Below are 14,765 nucleotides of genomic sequence, written 5' to 3'. Positions count from 1 at the left end.
TAAACAAACTTTCCTTTTATTTATAGCTGTCCTTCATAGAGTAGAGGACATTTATTTATATATTCAGGTCGTTGGCACTGGACTCGTATTTTCAAAAGACTTGAATGAGTTTTATAGGACACATTTAATTTCGTTTGCAGATGATAAATTGGCATGTTTATTTTGAGATGTGTGCTGTGAAAGCGCAGTGGAGTAAGGAGTAGAATTCTTTAGTGTGCTCCTCTATTCAGTCTTGTTACAGATTAATCAAATGAACAAGATGCATGTGCAGTCGTACCTTGGAAGCCGAACGGAATCCGTTCCGGAAGTCTGTTTGGCTTCCAAAATGTTCTGAAACCAAAACGTGGCTTCTGATTGGCTGCAGGAAGCTGCGGAAGCTCCGTCAGATGTTCGGCTTCCAAAAACAGTTCGAAAACGGGAACACTCACTTCTGGTTTTCAATCGTTCGGGAGTCAAAACGTTTGGCAACTAAGCTGTATGAGATCCAAGGTACGACTGCACTGCAAGCTACAGAAGGAAATGTTCAATATAGGTTGGTATAAAGACAGACTATGAACAAGTAGTACGGGCATAAAATAAGCTGCAAGTTTACTTCTTTGACTACTTCCATTAAATAGAAGCAATGTGATCAGGACTTGGTACCTAACAGCTGTCCAAGGAACACAGAAGAGGAGCCATGGGTGGTTCTACAAACATTTGAAGTTAATAGAAACTCAGTGGTTTGCAATAAATATAAATATCTTGAATGAGATCAGAGGTTGCTGCAGCCTAGATTACTGTAACGGTCTCTGACCATTAGCTCTTTGGCCAGTCCTGATTATAGATCAACTCCCTTAATCAAAATGAATATGATTGCTACTTGCACAACAGATCAGCCAGCAATGAGTTTGGAAAGTTGCTCAACAAGTTATGTGCTGAGAACCTGGCAGTTCACCACAATTTAAAGCAGAGTTCTTTTCCTGTATTTGCCAAATATATGTAAAACACTTGGACAGAATAAGGAAATATGACTGCTGATCATAAATTTTGAACAGAAAGGTAATGAGGTTAGGGTTCAATATTATTTTGTGCGTATCCTCAATGAATTGGCAGGTATGGTCTCTCTTTCCTTTTTGGCTAGTGTCTTAATATTTTTACTTCGGTTTGTTGTAATGCTTGTTTTCCACTACTAGGTGTCACTATAACGCTGATTACTAATCTAAATAGACTCCATCAGTGACAGATAAGAAATATATGCTCACAGAACAGCTTGTACTTGGAAGTAAGCCCCTCATTTATCAAGAATATGGTATTAGCCAAATTCTGAGGCTATTTCCAAAGTCTCTATGCAACTTCTAAAACAAACTGAATATTCTTTTGCTTTTTAAAAAAAGTCCATAATTAGATAAACTAGACAAACACTGGTGTTTAAATCCAATAATTTTCTGAAAGTTTAATATAGTTTTAGATAAAACTGAGCTTGCAGTATTAATGAGTACAAGAGTTTGTTAATTTTTTTATATTATCCAAATAAAGTTGTACATTTATACAGTTATAGAGTGCATGCCAGAAAATGCAATTACTTGATTCTAATTTGAATATGTACAATTTACAATATAATTCAAGCATAAATTCAGCAGTCAAAAACACAGACCTGCTGTGCAGTCAAACAGAATTGTCTTGGTAGCATAAGCACTTGGGCCGGGCAGAAAAGCGAATGATGAAACCAGAGTGGCCGCTTGACTAGTAAAAAAGATTACTAATGAAAAAATATACAATCGCTTAAAAAAAAACTTCCATTTTTTTTTATAACCACTCTTTGATGTATTGATTAAAAGCAAATATATTTTAATCTAAGTACATAGTGCATGCTGCAGGGTTGGCTAAACAATCTTAATTCCAGCAGAAAAAACGATTTTAGCTTAATATTTCAGGTCCTTTGAATAAATTGAAGTTAACTTTTTTTTTAACACCATGAGATACTGTGCATCCTCACAAGTGACTAAAGAACAATCCTGTTTCTGCGTGCTATTTTGCACTGCACAGAGATTGCCTTGTGCTGCATAGATGAGTAACTCCTCTTACTCCTATGCAAACTCAGATCCTAACACATGATTAAATAGTAGACAATTCATTCATTATTGAAGTTTCAATAATGAGGCATGGATAAAAGTTAACATTTAAGCATGAGACGGGCAAGTAGCACAAAATATCCAGCCTCCACACTTAAGTACAGAGAAGTGGCGTTTTTTCTCCAAGAAACAATGTGAGTTCTTTAAGATGTGTGTACCGTATGCCACAGAAATCAAATTACATATTGCCAAAGAGGCTCTTAAGAGGTGGGTGTGCAAAAAACTGTATAAGTTATTCACACAGTGGAATTCTGGTCACAAGACGGGTTCTCTATTTTTTGCTGTGTTTCTTCGCATGGAATTACAGACACAGTGAAATGAATTGACAGTTTGAGCTTAAAGGTCGAACAGCATGCATTTCAATTCACACATTTTAAACTAGTAAACGAAGTTGGAAGAAAATGCAAAGCTTGTACAAATACAGCGTGATAGACACATCTCCCTGTGTTATCTGGGTTTCACCCCTTGGCTCCACAAGCAATGTGGCATAGTTTCCTTTTCACTCTTATAGTTTACAAAATGATTGACTATTTTCAGGTTTTGGTAGATCTGCTATTATTTTTGCCATTGAGCTATGCATTGGTCACTCATTCATGGTTTTTTTTTTCTTTTTTCCAAATGGTTCAGAGCCCTTTTGAGATGCTAATGTATATATGGATTCATATTTAGCTAAATGTATGTCATTTGAATAAAATAACTTTAATTTTCTATTGTCCCACCAACACTCAAAATATACCCCACCCCAACCAACCAATTTTCAGGTAATTAAAAACAAATGGCTTCACACAGAATCCAAAACTTGGACAGATTTAGTACTCATTGGTTTTAATCAACCCTGTTTTATTCCACAGAATAACCGCTACATACTATACAAAGAATTGAAAGAACAGCGATGAGGGTGATCTAGAAGATATGCATCAACATGGCACTGCTACCAGTTATCTTATTATCACTCAGGGTGAGTCCATTTATGCATGTTGAGCACTTGATGGCAAGATCTAGAAATGACTGGTATGTCTGCAACAGACACTCCTGCATCTTTCATCCTGCCTCAGAGCCAACAGAGGACACAGTGATTTGGGTCCAATGGGGCAACCATAAGAGGGAGTCCAAATTTCTGCTGATCCCCTCTTCCCACCACAGCATCCCACATATGTCACATCCTTTCTGCAGTGTATTTTTTGGATGCAGGGGGAGACTGCCAAAGGGAGAGAGAAATAGGAAATCCCTCTTATGTGAGTGGTTTGCTGCAACTGAGCCAGAACGTTTCGTTTGTGGATGTTCACAAGTTCAGGTGAAATTCGTCAACTGATGAGAGATCAAGTGATGCACATTCATCTGTGGAATTAGCCCTCTGTTTGTAGTACTGTACTTTAAACAAATAAAAATTGCTCAGTTTCAGATAATCAGCACAAAACCTTTTCTCCAGGATGACAATTCCCATCTATGCCGCATTTGGGCTCAAAGCAAAGGGGGGGGGATGGTCAGGCAAATTCTCCTAATATTATTTGCAAGAAATAAAAATCTAACATTTCCTTTATTTTTCAACATTATAAATACAAGTCCAAATTAAAAGCAAACTAAATGTTTGCCATTTAAAAACTGGTATACCTCATGTTGCGTCTGCTTCAGGTTACGTCTTTTCAAGTTGCGTCCTGCGGCAACCCAGAAGTACCGGAATGGTTACTTCCGGGTTTCACTGGTCGCAAATGTGCAGAAGTGCTAATTCGCACTGCGTGCATGCGCAGACGCAGCGCTTCTGGATGTGATCGCTTCGAGTTGCGGACGTGCCTCCGGGATGGATTACGTCCACAACTCAAGGTTCCACTGTACAGATCACGGAAATTTGCTGTGTTCTGAATTTGTTGTCATTTTCTTTCAGATCTACCCCATGGCAGCAGAGTAAGATCTAGATCTGAATAGCTACACAGCTAGCACTGTACTTCTGTTTCTCTTGCTGCATTCCCTCATTTCATATTTTGGCAAACTGAGACCAATTTTAAAATCGGGATCTGCAACTGAAAAGAGGGCAGAGGCAGTGAACTTTTATTCTAGTGGGACGCAAGCCCTTGGGATCACCTGGTGTGTCTCTTTGAATACTGGCTAAAGATCATGCATTGATATCAATAGTAGAGTTTTTGTTTTGGTACTTAAGATGATCAGTCAAGCCCCAAGCATGAAAAGCAAGGGCAATATATTATTGGGAAAGTTTTGCCCTTGGCCAGATAAATCTCATTTATTTGTCTTTCCCCATAGCATGTAGAACAATTTCTATAATTAAGCCAGCTGGGTTTTATTAAACATTTTCCTGGTCCGACAGGCACCTCTGGCATGATTCACCTTGATCCCTGATGTCTTATGTGTGCAGCACACTGTAAACGGAATTATTGTAGGCTATATATTATGGGCTACTTGTATTACTCCAATTAGCAATCCTATTCTTAGGACTGTGGCTCTTGTCTCAGTGCAGGGGAGGTTCAGCTTATGACTTCCAGGCGATTATTGAACACTAATGCTTCAGAATTATATGAATTTCACAAAACAATTGAACATGCAAGATTCTTGTTAACTAGGGGGAAAAAACCCCTAAGAGCTCAGTGCTATATTTTGCCTTGTCTAAGATTGCAAAGAACAAAAGGCTTGTGCTTTTATAGCTAAGTTTCTCCTAAAGAGGAATTGGCAGAAACACCTCCTATTGGTGCCCCTACCGCCATTATGGTTGGGTTTCTTTTGAAATTCCACAGATCATGACAGTATCTGTTGGGCCTCCAAGAATTCTTCATCCTGGCTTCTGTGCACCCATCAATGCTGCTTTCAGCATTGGGTGAACCCCCATCTCAACCACTGATTTCTTTATTAGGTGGAATTAAACAATCCCAACCCTGGAAAATGAAATTTCCTCTGAATTTCCATTCCGCATCTGAATGGAAAATGAAATTTCCTATGCAATTCTGTCTCCTGCCAGGAACCTCTGACTTAATTTCCTATTTATTATAAGAAAGGTGATGTGCAAAATTTGTTACCATTCTCTTGATACTTTCAGCATCGTTTTGGCTGCTACACTGGCATGCAGAGGCAAGCACAAGGGATCAATACTGGTGTTGCAACATCGATGGCTCCTCATTGTATGACTGGATCATTACTCCTGAGTTTGCCTATTCTGCTAGCAGATAATGTCAGCTTTGGACTGGGCTAAAAAGGTGCTTTTAAAAAAAATCATTTTTGTGCACCAAATGGGAGAGGCCCAGGGTGCTAACTATGCAATATTTTTGATGATGTACTCTTGGCACATAGTCACCATTTATCTTCCTCTGCTTTTTTTTATCTGATAATTATTGCCTCACAAGGCAAAGTTGGTAGTGTGAGAAAGCACCCTAAACTAACAATGCTACACACCTTAATGCAGTAGCCATCATAAAAAAAAACCCCTTCCAGGTAGATTCAGATGACCAGGAGCCTTGCAATAGACAGTGAAGTACTTACCCTTTGTGAAATGGTGATAATGCTAGGCAAAACCATAAACCATGCTTTCGTAGTTACAGGCAGTGGTAGCTAACATAGTTCTCTTCTGACAATTTTTGACTACAACAGGCATCCCCAAACTCGGCCCTCCAGCTGTTTTGGGACTACAACTCCCGTCATCCCTAGCTAACAGGACCATTGGCCAGGGATGATGGGAATTGTAGTCCCAAAACAGCTGGAAGGCCGAGTTTGGGGATGCCTGGACTACAACTTTCCCCATCCCGGCCAGCATGGCTAATGATCAGGGGTGATGAAAGTTGTAGCCCAACATCATCTTGAGAACACTACACTGGCTACCGTTGTTAAAGTCAAACACTTCTCCCAGGATTTTAGATGCTACACATTAAGTTTCTAAGCAGTTACTGAGAGGCTCTCAGTTGTCTAAATCCAACTTTATTCTAACTTGTTCTTTGGAGCCTTGTACAAGTTATGGAAAGAATAATAATCTATTTAAGTGCAGCCTTTTCCAAACTGGTGCCCTCCAATAATAATAATAATAATAATAATAATAATAATAATAATAATAATAATTTTATTATTTGTACCCCACCCATCTGGCTGTGTTTCCCCAGCCAATCTGGGCGGCTTCCACAAAGACCAAAAATACACTAAGATGTCACACATTAAAGATGTCTTCTTAATGTCAGGTAGTTGTTTATCTCTTTGACATCTGAGGGGAGGGCGTTCCACAGGGCAGGCGCCACTACATATTTTGGACTACAACTACCGTAAGCCCCAGGCAGCATGGCCAATAGTCAGGGATGGTGGAAGATGTAGTCAAAAGCACTACAATCCCCAGTAGAGGATTGGTGATTTAGGCAAGATGAAGCAATCAGCATAATAAATCAAGAAAATATATCTCTTTTTGAACTTTACTTCACTCTTAGAGCTTGTTTCATATTATTCAAGCTGTCAGTAGAGGATGAGACTCTTAATCTCCCAGGGTTGTGGGTTTGAGCCCCACATTGGATGAAAGATTCCTGCATTGCAGGGGGTTGGACTAGATGACCCTCGTGGTCCCTTCCAACTCTACAGTTCTATGATTCTAAGCACCTATCACTCTTACATTCTTTGGGTTTTTATGCACTGTGTCTAAAATGGAAAACTGTCCTTATTTTGCACGCATTAAGCCCATTGCACTTTTTTTTTGTTTAATATAAAGCATGGGTTCAGGGATCTCTGTAGCTCTCCCTCCCAAAGAAGTGGAGGAAACTGTTAAAAGTAAACAATAAAGTTAGGAGATTAAGGCTAAAAGTATTGGTGTTCATTATTCCTAATACTGATAGCCTGAATCTAACAAAGAAACATGCACTTTAACTGTCTGAACAAAACATCACAGTTTATATCAGGAGAGTAAAAAGGTACTGGGCACGATTCAGCCAACATGAAACATTTATAATTCCCATTGATGGAAATAGAAGCCATCTAAGGTCTTACTTAAATTTCAAGAAAGCGACTGCTCCAAATTGTCCTTTATGTGCACTTCTGCATAGTTCTCCACCTACAGGGGGTGGGGAAAGGGAAGGAGGCTTGGCAGCAGATGACCTCTCCACATGCTGAGAGGCTGGGAAGATTGCAATGGGCAGATGGATCATGCCTCAAATGTTTAACTTTGGCTGGATTGTGCCCATCATAAACAAATGTATAACCTGCCCTGTTAGTAACCCACTTGGATGTTTTATCTACTACTTAACGCTTAAGAAATATAGGAGAATAACACCCCATTTACACTCCCCGCCCATAATATACAGTATAAATATAGTAAGAACCATGCCATAAAACTATATGCAAAATTTGCACACTATTATTGCATGCTTGTGGTGATATTACATGCCGATTAATATTAGCTTGTTAGCTTTCATATGGTCCTATACTGAAGTTCATGTATTTTATTGTATAATTCAACAAGAGTCCTTAATTTGGGGGAATACAGTTGTCCCAGAGTGCATGTAACTCTTAAGGAAAACCAGTCATCAAATGCAATTTTCAACGTGTTTGCTTTCCTGCTCAATTGGATTGAATGGCAATTCAAACTTGAAATAATACCTAATATGTCTGTTCATGTTATGTAAACCGATCAGAATTCATTTTCCTCAGTTTTGGGGGGAGGTTTCCTTCCATTCTACCTCCTCCTCCTCCTCCTCCTCCGGATAATCTTTGAAGTTTCGGTGGCAAGTCTGCCATAGACTGGCTCATAGGATCTGACAACATTTTTGTGGTTTTAGATACCAGTTTCTCTTCTGAGTTGCCAGGGACAGAACTTATTCGCTGGAGTTTCAAAGGTAGGTCCCCCATGCTGTAGGCTTTTTCCGAAGTGGTAGAACTCATCCTCAGCAGTTTTTTAGGAAAGTCATCCCTTCCAGTCATTTTCTGCAGTTTTGACGGTAGCTTTGTACCAATGTCATCTATGCCATCTAGACATTCTACAGAATTATTTCTTTCTTTACTGTTACTTACAGCTGGTGCTATTAATGGGGAGGACATAAGGAGCATTTCTTCCTGTTCTTTCACACTGTAAGGTGCTGTAGGGACTTCAAACGTTGCATGGAACTGGGAATAGTCTACTTTGAAGAATCCTTCCTCTAAGGAAATAACAGGGAAGAAACGATGGCCCCAAAGAACTTCATCTTCTGTGTAGGATGTTCTGGCTTGACAAGTCATCCCTACAAGTTCAAAGGCAAACAAGAGCTTGGTCAGAAACTTGAAAATAAAATGATTTGGTTCATATTTAATCCACTAGGTCTATTTACGACAGTGGAACATGGCAATGATTCACATGATAGAAACACCACATGAAACTAGCTTCCACATATAACAGAGCAGCTTGACATGAGGATTCAAGGCATGGTGCAGACTTCATCAATTGCTGCCCCACCCCAATAAATGCATAAATATTAATCACAATAAGAATATATTATTAATGCACAGCTGGCATATGGCACTGTACTTCTTGGAGACTCAGTTCATGCAGTAATGTGCTGAAATCAGAATTACTGTTATTTAGAATTGAAAATTGATCAAAAACAAAGAAATCACATACTTATTGAAAGGAGAGGAGAGTCACATACTTATTATATGAAAGGAGAGGAGAGTCATACTTTGGTTAGAATGCCAATCAGCGGTAGAAAGAGAGATATGAAAGCCAGGAGCAAAATGGCACCTTGAACCTAGATTATGGATGCAACAACAGAATTTCTAGGGGCACTTTTTTTACAAGAATTCAAAGCTGAAAATGAATCAACTGCGGCTAAAATATTATGTTCATTTTCCACATGATCTGATCCTTCCCCCACGGGTGGCGCTGTGGTCTAAACCACAGAGCTTAGAGCTTGCCGATCAGAAGGTCGGTGGTTCAAATCCCCGCAATGGGGTGAGCTCCCGTTGCTCGGTCCCTGCTTCTGCCAACCTAGCAGTTCGAAAGCACGGCAAAAAAGTGCAAGTAGATAAATATGTACCACTCCGGCGGAAAGGTTAACGGTGTTTCCATGTGCTGCTCTGGTTTCACCAGAAGCAGCTTAGTCATGTTGGCCACATGACCTGGAAAAACTGTCTGCAGACAAACGCCGGCTCCCTCGGCTAGTAAAGCGAGATGAGTTGCCCATGACTGGACTTAACGGGCAGCATCCTCCCTGACAGTAGCCAAACATGGCAACTGTAGTCCCAACCATGGGACATTTTGGGAACACAACTAGGCTGGCACAAGAGCTGCTCAAATGACTTTGTATACAAGCTTGGTAAAGAAAATGTTACAAAATGACTGCTGGGGAAGATCTACTGTTCACCTAAGGAAACCCATCACTTGGGGAGGAAAGATACATGCATGCAATTATATGCAAGTGGGATTTTTTTGTAATTATTTTCCAAATGAATATAAATTATATCAAAGCCCAGTTTTTCGCCCACTTTTAAATTTTGTTTATGAAATTATCACATAAAAGAACAACATAGCACAACAGGTTGGGTAGAAATTAATTTTAGACACAGAGCAATTACTCTGAGTAGTAATTACTCTGAGCCTAGGGCTTGCCGATCGGAAGGTCAGTGGTTCGAATCCCCGCGACAGGCTGAGCTCCTGTTGCTCAGTCTCTGCACCTGCCAACATAGCAGTTCAAAAGCACCTCAAAGTGCAAGTAGATAAATAGGTACCACTCCGGCGTTTCCGTGCACCACTCTGGTTTGCCAGAAGCGGCTTAGTCATGCTGGCCACATGACCCGGAAGCCGTACACCGGCTCCCTTGGCCAATAAAGCGAGATGAGCGCCGCAACCCCAGAGTCGTTCGCGACTGGTCCTAACGGTCAGGGGTCCCTTTACCTTTACCTTTTAGTCTTGCCAAGCCAGGTCCTTTATTTGCTGCTGTTCATTAGTTATAGCTACATTGGATTTGGGCTATTATGCCAACAAGAGGACCATCAGCTCCAGCCTCTCTAGATCTGCATTCAGCTAGAAATCTCATTACTAAAGGTTTGCTATAAAATGAATGAGTGGAAAATGAACACCACATCGTTAGATATTAGGTACAAGCTTGCAGTTTAGATGTAAGAAAACAGTGAGATAAAGCTGGAGTGGATTAAAAGTGAAGAAGGCACTTTCATTGATGCTGTTCATAAAAGAAGGAAACCACATACTATCTGTCTCTAAGGAGTAACAAATAATTCCTAAGTCATTCAAGTAGTTAGTGATCCTATTTACGGTAATCGTTTTAGTAATGGATTTGTTTGTGGCAGGGTGTTAGGGCATGTGCAACCCCCTGCAATTGTCAAAATCCTGAGGCTCTGGCTGCATAATGATTTGGCGCCTGCAGCCAAGGAACTAGCTAGTTCATTTCATGAGTACAGTGGTACCTCAGGTTAAGAACTTAATTGATTCTGGAGGTCCGTTCTTAACCTGAAACTGTTCTTAACCTGAGGTACCACTTTAACTAATGGGGCCTCCTGCTGCTGCCACCACGTGATTTCTGTTCTCAGCCTGAAGCAAAGTTCTTAACCTGTGGTACTATTTCTGGGCTAGCAGAGTCTGTAACCTGAAGCGTCTGTAACCCGAGGTACCACTGTATGTAAAAGTAGAACTGTGAGCTCTTCCCCCAACAGGTTGCTGTTGTCTCCCCTTCAGGTTATCCAGCCACAATGCTGCTATGACTTTGGAAGCAACTACTGACAAAACCCTGTTCAGATGAGTAAAGCTAACAACCTGATGCTCTATGGCGCAGAGTCCCCAGCTTGCCAATCCTCCCTTTTGCCTGTCCACTTCCTTCATGCCAACAGTGCACAGTCCTGCTTGTTCCTAGGGTCTGCTTTCAGCCCTCTTTGCCTCACTTTTTTTTTATATAGCTTGCCTGTCACTTCATCAGACACCTATTTCAGTCCCCTCATAGCACCAAGCTCTGGGAAAATTTTTTGGCCTGAGCATTATCTTAGTGCATCTGTAGTATTCCAGGGGCCACAAGGCAGTGGTGGGCAGGCCAGAGGCAAAAACTGGGTGGCAAAATGGTTGTGACTCTTACCTTTCTATATTTCCAGCTCTGCAAAAGTCAGAGGTGCATATGCATATACCTCTCTAATCCAGGAAACCAAGAGGCATTATCACAATTCATCCCACACCCAGGCCGGTCATGAGATTTCTCGCCCATACCTTAAGTGATTTCAGCTATGCTCAAAGCACCTACCTATCTCCTATTTCCATGTCTCCTCTGTAAAGTTTCTGATACGTTTGCTTCCTGGAAAGTTTAACACTGAACCCCTGGACTAAGCTGAACAGTTCAGCTCACAAACATTCCATGGGTTTCATCACCACAAGCAAAATATAAGCAGTTATTAGAAATAAAACCAACCAAGGCCACAATATTCCTGTGAGGCAGTGGCGTAGCGTGGGGGGTGCAGGGGGGGGGCCGGCCGCACCGGGCGCAACATCTGGGGGTTAGGGTTAGGGGGCGCAAATCCACGGGTTAGGGGGCGCAAATCCACGGGTTAGGGGGCACAAATTACTTGCCTTGCCCCGGGTGCTGACAACCCACGCTACGCCACTGCTGTGAGGCCAAGTATAAATTCACCTTACTTCTGTTTTTTGGCTAACGCTAAACAAGGGTAGAACTGAGATGTCTCAGTGTTTAGTTTGCTGCTTATTCTGTATGACTGTGGTCATCAATCGAGTAAAATCTGAGAAGAACTTGAACATAATTACCCTCCCCTCCTTGAACAAAAAGAGAGAAAAGAGAATAGGGGAAAAACTGATTCCAGATTGTATCCCCAATTAGTAGATCATTTCCCTTTCTGTTGCATTACACTTTCCCCCCCAAATGCTTTAAGATGTACTACCATCAATGTGATTTTTTCATTTTAGTATGCCAAGAAGCAAAAGCTATTGACTGTGATCCAGTTTGCATGTAATGCTAAGCCAAACCATGGCTTAAATGAGTATGAGGCTACTCAACGCAGAAATCGTAGCCACTTAGCTCCTCCCTTGGTCCTGATATCCAGAGCGAAGCCATAGATTGGCTTAGCATTAGATTTGAAGCTGGGCTTGTGATTTATCTCGCTCCAAATAAACCACAACAAGACAAACCACGACTCCAGGTTTGGCTATAACACCTTAGCCCTAGGGAGCACGAAAGCAGCAGGGCTGGGAAAGGATTGAAGCTGCTACAATTTCTGCTATGAGTAAATGCACAACGATTCACCTTAGTGTTACATGTGAGCTGTACCACCATGTACAGTGGTACCTCAGGTTAAGTACTTAATTCATTCCGGAGGTCCGTTCTTAACCTGAAACTGTTCTTAACCTGAAGCACCACTTTAGCTAATGGGGCCTCCTGCTGCTGCCGCGCCGCTGGAGCACAATCTCTGTTCTCATCTTGAAGCAAAGTTCTTAACCCGAGGTAATATTTCTGGGTTAGCGGAGTCTGTAACCTGAAGTGTATGTAACCTGAAGCGTATGTAACCCAAGGTAGCACTGTATTGTGTCCCCATTGTTCCTGTGCTGCTCTTCATGCATGCATGCTACAGATGGGCTAAAAGCAGCACAGAAGGAAAATGAGAAATAACGATCAGCAAGTAAAAATATATAGCTGCAAAAAAGGCATTTTAGTGCAAAAAACTAGGTACTGAATGATTCATGCTGATTCTACAGCATTCCCCCAAATAATCCTAAAGTAATTCCCAAATCTATGTAGAGCTACTTATTAAGGATGGATAACACCCTTAAAGGGACGCAGGTGTCGTTGTGGTTGGCGATTCTAATCCCTGCAACAGGGTGAGCTCCTGTTGCTCGGTCCCAGCTCCTGCCAACCTAGCAGTTCGAAAGCACACCCAAAAGTGCAAGTAGCTTAATAAGTACCGCTCCGGCGGGAAGGTAAACGGTGTTTCCGTGCGCTGCTCTGGTGTCTCTGTTCTGTTGCACCAGAAGCGGCTTAGTCATGCTGGCCACATGACCCAGAAAAACTGTCTGCGGAGCGGACAAACGCCGGCTCCCTTGTCCTGTAAAGCGAGATGAGCGCCGCAACCCCAGAGTTGTTCGCAGCTGGACTTAACTGTCAGGGTCCCTTTACCTTTACCTAACACCATTAAACAGGTGCCCAAACAAACTGTGAAAGAGAAAGTACATTTCAAGACTTCCAGAGAAGAGATTTAAGGAAAGTGAAGTTACAGGAAAGAAAGGAGGTCATATGTGTGTGTGTGTGTACACACCATTTCTTAGCAAACTTTGCTCAGATTTCCCTTAGAAATTAGTCATGACAAAATGCAAAACACTCCAAGAAGAAAGTAAGTAGTGAATATGAGAAAAATGAAATCAAATTTTGACACACAAAGGGGCTTATTCATTGCTAGTTCCTTCTATCTCAAGCAAAAAAACCAGTCTTCTAAAACACTGTAATTGTATGCATTTTTTTCACTTAAAAAAACCTCTTTAATTATTTAAATTAGGTGTGTATGATACACTTTTAGAGTAAACCTTGAAGGTGGAAATCTTTTTGCTTCAGAATATCACAGAGAAAAGAGCTATGTTAGAGCCTCAGAGAAAACAATTTTCAGGGAGAAGACTCAACCACAGCAGGCAGCTGGAAGTGGCATAAAGTATTAAATGATCTGCTCACCAGTAAAAGGGGCTGACTAGAGAAATGTGTTAAGGCTAGAATTAGAGCGCTATTTAAATCAACAACCTATTAAACTAATCATTCCAAGGCATTCTGATTCGTTACACCTTATTGGGAGGGGGGGAATGACATTTATGTCACACTGCTTTAGGCAACAATTAAGTGTTTGTCTTCAAACTTGAGTGTACTGTCATGACTAAGGGATACACTGCTTTTTACGGTCTAAGCTTTCATTAATGCAATTTTGCATGATATCTGGAGCTTCAGTTATCTTAGAGAAGGTAGTATGAAAGAAGCATGCTGTTGCAATTGTATGCAGGCTATGTATAATTGCATTTCTTGGTGAAGCTTTCCCCTCCCAGCACAAAAGAGTGTCCTTGGAGCAGTTTTTGTATTTTGCTGTGAAAGGGAAATGATGCTCTTCACAAAGGCTTCTCCTGCACTATCAAGTTGTTATTATATAACATGATTTTGTGACAAATGTGATGTGACAGCAGGGCTCAACTTGTTTGGGAAAGGGAATGGGCATTATTATTTTTATATGTGCATTAGGATTGTCTGATAATACTTTCCAATTTAAATGGTATCTGCAGCACGATACACAATTCTAGCACTGCATTCATAGAAAGGAGTTGCATAATTATCTCTGTGTTGCTGTTAATGCAGACAGCTTCCATCACTGTTGCTGAGCTATATAGTTGCTGCAACCCTGCAAACTGAAGCAGGCCACAAAATAAATCGACAGCTTCCTTGGTACACTGTGTTGCCTTTTAGGGGCAATTGGATTCGATTTCAGCTCTTTGGAAGGCTCAGTAAACATTTACACAAGTTTTGCTAGTGGTTTTCCTTTGACTAAACTTCAGTTCACAAGAGGTCTTAGCGAGAATCGGGTGTTGAGAGACACCATGCCCATTTATCATCCTTCTTCTCATCACAGACCTGGAACCTGGGGTCTTCTACACTTCATGTTCAATAGACCATAATAAACAAAGGGTGGAAGAGATTTTATGAGTTGTATGCAGTTGTTAAGAAAACCTTCCCTGGA

General features: G+C 41.0%; 1 protein-coding gene across 3 annotated transcripts in view; it reads right to left on the bottom strand.

Annotated features, from left to right (window-relative positions):
- Nucleotides 1-7,507: 7,507 nt before the first annotated feature.
- Nucleotides 7,508-14,765, bottom strand: part of KCNJ3 (potassium inwardly rectifying channel subfamily J member 3) — a 110,786-nt gene continuing 103,528 nt past the window's right edge. For 2 of the 3 annotated variants that reach the window (XM_053407211.1, XM_053407201.1), the window contains exon 4: nucleotides 7,508-8,296. In XM_053407211.1, coding sequence (XP_053263186.1) covers nucleotides 7,698-8,296 — 599 coding nt within the window. In that variant the 3' untranslated portion in view covers nucleotides 7,508-7,697. The remainder of the gene's footprint in view (nucleotides 8,297-14,765) is intronic. The other variant, XM_053407230.1, reaches the window with a different exon arrangement.

The sequence above is a fragment of the Podarcis raffonei genome, chromosome 1 (genome assembly GCF_027172205.1).
Source record: "Podarcis raffonei isolate rPodRaf1 chromosome 1, rPodRaf1.pri, whole genome shotgun sequence".
Taxonomy (NCBI): domain Eukaryota; kingdom Metazoa; phylum Chordata; class Lepidosauria; order Squamata; family Lacertidae; genus Podarcis; species Podarcis raffonei.
This window is presented reverse-complemented; position numbering and strand designations above follow the sequence as displayed.